Genomic DNA, 8565 nt, shown 5'->3' with positions numbered 1-8565 from the left:
GCTGACCCGGGGATTGGAAGGCGGGAATCTTTTTTTTTTTGTGCGACAGGTAGGGACAGGAAATGATCGCCTGTCCTTGGACCTTAATCTTGCCGGCCCTGCGCGGACCGGCGGTTGAAGAACAGTGCGTTATACATCATTCGTCTAAAATTAATGCATCTGCCCTGTTAGTGTGCTCTTGTGTGTGTGATGTTGATGGGCGACCTGAGCGACCTTCATTGGTTACACCTGTTCTTCCCACTTTAAACCTTCTTAACTCACTCATAAACTTTCTGTCGATTGATGGTGCTATATCCACATGGTTTTGCTCCCTCTGCCCAAAGAAAGTTGTTCTTCGATGGTGCATCTTGCAATGGAGCATCCATGTTGCTGACCTTGTGGCTGTTGCATGACTAAAGACCGAGCGCGTCACTGTGTGTGGACGAATTATCCAACAGACGATGTATGAGTTGCATTTCACTAGCTCTGTTCCGGTTATCATGTAATGTAACAATTGCCTTTAATTTTTGATTTGCCCTTATATAACTAGTATTTCACTATATGAACAAGACAATCCAAGCACAGATATAAATGGTCTGTATCCAGATACATATACAGTGTCTTCTAAGTCTTCACAACCTTTTGTGTGTTTTTCCACATCTATATAAAAAATACAATTGAAAATGCATTAACACACAAGTATGCTTCACTGATCTGCACAACTTACGATTATAGAAATATCCAACAAGTGGGAAAAGCATGTAGAGCTTTGCAACAACTCTAAAAGATTTGTTCAATAACTCCTTAGACCTGGGAGAGGTTCTGCAGGATCAGAAAAGAGCAGATGTGGTCCCTCATCACAAACATGGTCGCAAAGATGAAGCGGGGAAACTACAGGCCAGTATGCCTCTCTTTAGTTGAGAAAAATAATGAAAGTGTTGCGGAAGGCAGGGAAAAACAGTGGGGCACCTTACAGAGCACTGCTGCAAACTTCACAAAAAGAGTGCCACATAAACATCTCACCACAACTCCCTTATAGGTCATGTTGAGCCCCAAAAAACATCCCCCAAAACCTACTAGACCCACCTGTCTACCATCCCAATAGCCCTTAGGGCTGCAGGTGACACCTACATGGACGTACAACAGGGTTGGGGCGGGGGTTGTGGCACATGTTTCACCATGAATGCAGTGGTTAGAGTAGCTTATGGGCCTGGGTCCTCCTCTCTATGGTTCACTAGCCCACCCCCCAGCCTACTTAAGTCACCTCTGTGCAGCTCTACTAGGATATTCATCCCCACCAGCCCACCTTCACACTTCATTGAGGGGTAGCCTTAGGATTGTGAGCATTTTCCAAATGCATTCTCTTTTGTCTTTTGAGCAACGCCTTGTTCTTCAAGCATGCAACTCTTCTTCTGCCCCCCACTCATGGTCTGGCATAGTTCCCTCTCTTTGGGTGCCCAGTATCTCTACTCCTCTGTTTCACTTCTCACCCCTGATCTGGTCTCTATCTCTTCCCTCCTGTCTCCACGTCTGATCCCTCCCTTCTTATGTTGGACCTTTGGGGAAGGGGAGCACATCTTCATCTTCATCTCCATCCTCTCCCCAAGTCCAGTACATCTCCATCTCCCCTAACCCCTAGGTCTACCAGGTCTAGCACATCCTCATGTCTCTCCAGTCCCCTCCATCTTAGGTCTACTCTATCTCCAGTGGCTCTAACAATCTCTCTTCCTCCCCCTTGAGTCTAGCATCTTTTATCCCTGAGTTTTCCAAATGCCTTGATCAGTGGCGGCAGCAACAATTAAAGCAGATTGCTCTAGCCAGCATCAGGACCTTCTTTCTGCCACATCCCACTTGTATACAAGTGGGACGTTAGCTCACAGGAGGCAGGATGCGGCAGAAGAATGCTAGCTAGTCTGCCTTAATTGCTGCCACTGCTGGCAATCAAGGTAAGTTTGGAGGTCCTGGGGGGGGGGGGGTGTAAGAGACTCTGGATTTGGGAGCATAAAAGTGGGGAGAGAGAAAAAAATCGAAGGAGATGCTAGCAATGTTGGCTGGATCCAGGATGAGGAGAGTGGGACTGCACCGTTGCCGACAAAAAAAGTGTCAGCTTTAATATTGCTGGTTTTAGGGGTCTTCTGGGGGCTGGCTTAGCCTTTGAAAGACTAGCCAAGCTGCCAAAAAACATATTGCCAGAGGAGCATAAAACATCAATACTGCGGAGCACAATTACCAAGGGGGATGGCGAGAAAGGGAGATGGAAAAGGGAAAGAAGCTTTTTTTTTTGTTTTTTTTTGTTTAGCCATCCGTTGCAAAACTGTCTCAATTAAGCACTGGAGTGCAGAGCCCTGTATGCATGTCCTTGTTGCCCCTGCTTAAGGCTGCCCCTGAAACCGGGGACCATCTCTTTGTCATCCCCCTCCCAATAAGCTACTGCTCCCCAAGGATATGAGCAAGAGCACCCATTCTTTTTCTGTGGACAAAAGTGAAATGGAATTTGAGCTGGAGAAGGTGGTGGGCAGGCCAGGGGCCGAAAAAGCATCAGGAGAAGAGGGGCAAGATTAGAGAGCAGAGAGATCTTTGCTTTGGTCCAAGCTTAATCTCTCCCCTGCAGCCAGCCTGGGAGGGGCTGGGGCAGAACACACCTGTTGCTATGGAGTCTGAAAAGAAGTTATGGCTACCCCAGAAATTAAGCTCTGATTAACACTCACACATCTATATGCAAAAGCACCACCATCACCAGTTTGTATCAGTGGTCTCTCAAACTCCAATCCTTTGCAAGGCCACATTTTGGATTTGTAGGTACTTGGAGAGCCTCAGAAAAAAAAACAGTTAATGTCTTATTAAAGAAATGACAATTTTGCATGAGGTAAAACTCTTTACAGTTTATAAATCTTTCCTTTTAGCTAAGTCTTAATAATAATATTGTCATTTATAGCCAAAGAGACATATGATCAAGAAATGGTTTTATTTTACTTTGCGGGCTGTGAGTTTGAGACCACTGAGTTAAGGGAAACAGTTAATCTGCTGGCTGGGTTGGAGGGCAGAGGGCAGAACAGGACAATCAAGCCATTGTGACATCACTGATGAGGCTGGCTCTTATTGGTGGAATGAGGCATTATGACATCACAATCTCAGCTCTGCTTCCCAAAGACAAACACGATGTCATGGTTACAGTTTAGCCAGTGGTCTTCAACTCAAACCCTTTGCAGGGCCACATTTTGGATTTGTAGGTACTTGAAGGGCCTCAGAAAAAAATAGTTAATGTCTTACTAAAGAAATGACAATTTTGCATGAGGTAAAACTCTTTATAGTTTATAAATCTTTCCTTTTGGCTAAGTCTTAATAATAATATTGTCATTTATAGCTAAAGAGACATATGATCAAGAAACGGTTTTATTTTACTTTTGGGATTATGATAAACATACCGAGGGCCTCAAAATAGGACCTTGCGGGCCGCGACTTTGACATCACTGGTTTATATCATAAGAACATAAGACTAGCCTTACTGGGTCAGACCAATGGTCCATCTAGCCCAGTATCCCATCTTTGCGGAGGCCAATCCAAGTCACAAGTACCTGACACAAACCCAAATAGTAGCTGCATTCCATGCTACCGTCCCATGTCTGTCTCAACAGCAGACTATGGACTTTTCCTCCAGGAACTTGTCCAAAGCTTAAAACCAGCTACATTAACTGCTCTTACCACTTCCTCTGGCAACGCATTCCAGAGCTTAACTAGAGTGAAAAAAAAAATATTTCCTCCTATTGGTTTTAAAAGCATTACTCTGTAACTTCGAGTGTCCCCCTGTCTTTGTAAATCTTGATGCAGTAAAAAAAAAAATCAATCCACTTGTACCTGTTCTACTCAGGATTTTATAGACTTCGATTAAATCTCCCCTCAACCGTCTCTTTTCCAAACTGAAGAACCCTAACCTCTTTAGTCTTTCCTAGTACGAGTGGAGTTCCATCCCCTTTATCATCTTGGTTGCTCATCTTTGAACTGTCCCTATATCTTTTTTGAGATAAGGAGACCAGAACTGAATGAACGCAGTACTCAAACTGTCCATGGGTCGATTATTGTAGAAAGTTAAAGTTCAAACATGCAAGCTACACCATTGTTTTGCAATAAAACGGGCAAAAAACAAGCACAGCTGCACGGTGTAGGCGAGTTAGGTATTAACAGTAAAACTGGAGGAAAGCATATGAAATACTTTGTCACTGGGTGAGCAAATATTAGCATAACAAGGAGCATGGTAGTCACATTCATATTTTAGCCTGCAAGATTAAAGTAGCAGGCCACACTAACTCCCTTCCCACCTCTGTATACTATTAAAATGTAAATAGTAAAATGTTAGTGATTTCAGAAACCAAACCACGAAAAAAAAGAAAAATAGCGCATTCACTTAAAGAAATACACATGGCATTGGCAAAAAGCCCAAATTCAGATGGACAAATGCTATTTAGATTAATATAAGTAGTCATTGCAAAAATAATTTCTAGTTCAAGGCCAGTGTACTTCAATGCGAGCTCAAAACATATTCCTGTCTCTTCCAAATGGTTTATACATCTGGCAAGCATTATATGGCAGCATAATAGGAAATCTATAAGTCTTCCTCCCCTCGGTTCATAGACAACTCGGCGAAAGACAAAGGCGCGCACCGACAACTGAGCGCAAGACGGAGGTGCGCGCCGAAGAAAATGACAGTTTTTAGGGGCGCCGATGGGGGGTTTTGTTGGGGAGCCCCCCCCAGTTTACTTAATAGAGATCGCGCCGGCGTTGTGGGGGGTTTGGGAGGTTGTAACCCTCCACATTTTACTGTAAACTTAACTTTTTCCCTAAAAACAGGGAAAAAGTGAAGTTTTCAGTAAAATGTGGGGGGGGGGTTACAACCCCCCACAACGCGGCGCGATCTCTATTAAGTAAAGTGGGGGGGTTCCCCCCCCCACGCCCTCCCCCGTCGGAGCTGGAAAAACAGTAATTTTCTGCGGCGAACGCCTCTGCGCTGCGCTCAATTGTCTGTGGCGCCTATGTCCCGGCGCGCTTTTGACCTGACATCCCTCCCCTCACCCCTCCCCGAATAAAAAAAGGCCAAAAACTGAAAGGGGCTCAGAAATACCAGGACCTGGTGTATCAAGGACAAGAATAGAATTAAACTGAGGTTTTGTTTCGATCTATGGGAATGTTAGATAGATTTTGAGCCCACCGGGACAGAGAGGGAAAATGCTTGAGTACCTGATTGTAATGACCGCTTAGATAACCTTGATAGGTGGTATATAAAATCCTAATAAACTTGAACTTGAAACTTAACCCCTAAAAGTAAATCAAGAAATATATGAAATGAGTAAAAGTATCAAATTACTTGTTTTCTCTGATAACCTTTATTTTTTTGTACTGAAGTGGACTAACCCCTGTCTTTAAGAAGAACATGTGAACTAGTCCAGTGTTCTTCAACCGCCGGTCCGCAGAAATTTCCTGCCAGTCCACAGGGCTGGCACGTGCATCTTCAGCTGCTGGTCCACACTGCGATCAACGCGGCGTTGTCTTCGGGCCGGATCCCTCTTCCTGAGTGCTGCAGTGCACAAAGCCGTGGGAAGAGGAGTGTGTGGTGCAGTGGTTGGATCTACAGCCTCAGCACCCTGGGGTTGTGGGTTCAAACCCCCGCGCTGCTCCTTGTGACCCTGGGCAAGTCACTCAATCCTCTATAGCCCCAGGTACGTTAGATAGAGTGTGAGCCCACCGGGACAGATAGGGAAAATGCTTGAGTACCTGACTGTAAAAACCGCTTAGATAACCTTGATAGGCGATATATAAAATCCTAATAAACTTAAGAGGCTCCTATGTGCGTCCTGCGCCTGAACCGGAAGCCTTCTCTCTGATGTCGCAACGTCAGAGGGAAGGCTTCCAGATGAGGCACGGGACACGCTGCCCACAGCTTTGTGCACTGCAGCACTCAGGAAGAGGGAGCCGGCCCGAAGATAACACCGGGGGCAGGCCAGAAGGCAAGGCACAGCATGGAGGGAGGGAGGGAGGCAACAACGATAAGGGGAATGATTTTATTTTTTAATTTAGTGATTGATTTACATCTGCTGTTTGTTCAGGAAGAAATGCATTTGTTTCTTTTCATTTGGGGTTGTAATGCATGCAGAGTCTTGCATCTTAGGGTTTGTTTGCATATATTAGTACTTTAAGTTTTTGGTCCTGTATTTGCATGGGGTTATCTGTGTTCTGGTAGGAATGAATATTGAGAAGCATACAGTGTGCTTTGTGTAGTTTAATATTGTGGTTAACCATTATGTGTTGTTAATACGGTTATATTGTGTGTGTGTGTATATATATATGAAAAATGAATGGGAAAAAATGGTTTTACAAGTAGTACTATTTTGGGGGTAGGATCTGGGGCGGAGATTGGGTGGAGATGGGCGGGGTCTAGCCTACCACTTAGCCCAGTGTTCTTCAACTGTGGGTCCACAAAATAATTCTTTCATTTCTGCCGGTCCATAAAAGGTTGAAGAACACTGAACTAGTCCACAAATCTTACGATTTTCAGAGTATCTTTTGATCTAAAATGTGAGTCATAGGAGCCAACTTTCCAAAATTATTAGGGTTGCTAAACCCAATGGAAATTGAGTTTCTTCAATATTGGAGGTGCTCAGGCACCTCCAGCGCCCAAAGAGCTGGCTCCTATCCTCTTACATTGAATCAGAAAGCAAACGGGGGGGGGGGGGGGGTGCAAAGCAGCCCCATAAATAACTTTGCACGGCTGCTTATACCGGGAACGGAGAAGGGCAGCGCAGGAAGCGGATGCAACGGTCTGGCTGGGGCTTAGCACGCTATCCCATATCCTCCGGTGGGGCAGAGGGTCCGTGGGATCCTGTCGTTCCCCTCTAGTGGGGGCTGGGCAGGGTATCCTCCGGTAGGAGAGAGAGAGGGGTACGCAGAATCCTCCTGTACCCTCCGGCGAGGGCCTGGCAGGATATGCTGTGGTGGGGGAGGGGCTAGGAAGACCCGCTGGATTGGCCGGAGCGGCAGCAGGACTCCTCCTCCCGCAGGGCGACTGCCAGCGCGGGAGGGCGGGGCCGACACCGAGGTGGGCGGGGTTACGAGGAGGTGGGCGGGACCGAGGGTGGCTGTAGGACACGCTGCTCCTGCTGCACAGCCTCGCCGTTTGCTTGGGGGTGGGGGGGCTCTGGCTTTGGTTCTTTCCGCACCCCGCCTTCTTTCTTGTGCGGATCAGGAAGGGGGGTCCCGACCCCGCTGGAGGATGAGATAGGCGGACTCTCGGATCTGCCGTTCCCGCAAAGCTCGGAAGATGCTCTCCTACAGTGTGCTGGACGTGAAGGTGCTGGACGTGCAGAAGAGGAGGAACCCCTCCAAACACTACGTGAGTAGCCGATGCAGAGCGAAGGGAGTCGCTTGACAGCAGCCGGCGGCTTTAGAGTTGCATTTGAGCAGCAAAAACTTCCTCCTTAATGGCCCTGCCGAGGGCAGAGCTGCAAATCCCCCTGGAGACTCTTTAGCTGGTCCTGCAGGATTTTAGTCCGTGATCCTTCTTATTGAAACGAGGGTAATGGGGGGGGGGGGGGGGAGGGGGTATTAAAAATCTAGGAGTGGCCGAAAATCTCACCTGGAACTTGGCAACTCTGTGGCTGTTATAAAAAAAACCCACCCCAAACCTATTCTTCCATGTGTGATAGCTACTTTGAGAGTAGTTTTATATTTCTGTCCATCTATAAAGCTGGTTTTATACTTGCAACAGGCATAGATAAAATTGCATGACCACATACAGTGCAATAAATACGGTAGGTACATGGAAAGAGTGTGCTTTTTTCCCCTCCCCATACAGTCTGCTCAAGAGCTGCCAAGTTTCAGGAGGGAGTCCTGGCTTTTGAATTTGAACTTACATCTCAGAGCCCTGCTGTTTGCAGTCCCTGATTTCTACCCATTGAAACCAGCGCTTGCAGGTTCCTCTGTGCAGCAGGATAGGGTGGTCGGAAGTCCAGAACAGGCTTTGACCCTCATCTGCATGACCTTGTGGCAGCACTGGCATAGTTGTGAGAGCAGAGGCGCAATGCATGCATGTACTCTATTTTATAAAATACACATGCACAAATTTACAGCTTTTGTGGAGCAGGTGTAAATTTGTGCATGGGACTTTGCATGCGACTTGGGCTAGTTCTAGGAGCTTGTAGTTCTGATTCTCCCATTGCGTGCCCTAAGAAAAGCAGGACTACAAGTCCCAGCATGCAGTGGGGGGGGGGGTAAACACAGGACCAGATCAACCCTGTAGGGTGAATCTGAATCCAGCTGGCAACCTTACCTCTTACAGAATTACAACCTCTCTGTTTTACTTAAGGCAGCAACGCACGTTAAAACTGTCATATCAATAAAGCTTTAATCAGAGGATAGGGGAGAACACTGTTGTAATTTGGTATTTTTTGAGGTTTCCCAGTCAGGGACAGACCTTTCAAGGGTATGGCTAATGTACAGACATTTACTATTTTTGTCATTGACCACTGGAACAGCAAAGAGGTCAGTGCCAGGTCCATGCTGAGCAGATCCCCAGTTTGGGTTACCGACAACTTGCTA

At 46.5% G+C, this 8565-nt stretch overlaps 1 protein-coding gene across 2 annotated transcripts in view; it reads left to right on the top strand.

The window, feature by feature from the left end:
- The first annotated feature begins 7139 nt into the window (after positions 1-7139).
- The window catches only part of SH3PXD2A (SH3 and PX domains 2A), a 642235-nt gene continuing 640809 nt past the window's right edge, over positions 7140-8565 (top strand). For both annotated transcript variants that reach the window (XM_033942411.1, XM_033942413.1), the window contains exon 1: positions 7140-7360. In XM_033942411.1, the coding sequence (XP_033798302.1) occupies positions 7289-7360 (72 nt within the window). In that variant the 5' untranslated portion in view covers positions 7140-7288. The remainder of the gene's footprint in view (positions 7361-8565) is intronic.

Source organism: Geotrypetes seraphini, chromosome 4, assembly GCF_902459505.1.
Source record: "Geotrypetes seraphini chromosome 4, aGeoSer1.1, whole genome shotgun sequence".
Lineage (NCBI taxonomy): Eukaryota > Metazoa > Chordata > Amphibia > Gymnophiona > Dermophiidae > Geotrypetes > Geotrypetes seraphini.
Note: the sequence above shows the minus strand (reverse complement) of the source record. Positions and strands in the feature narration are given on the sequence as shown.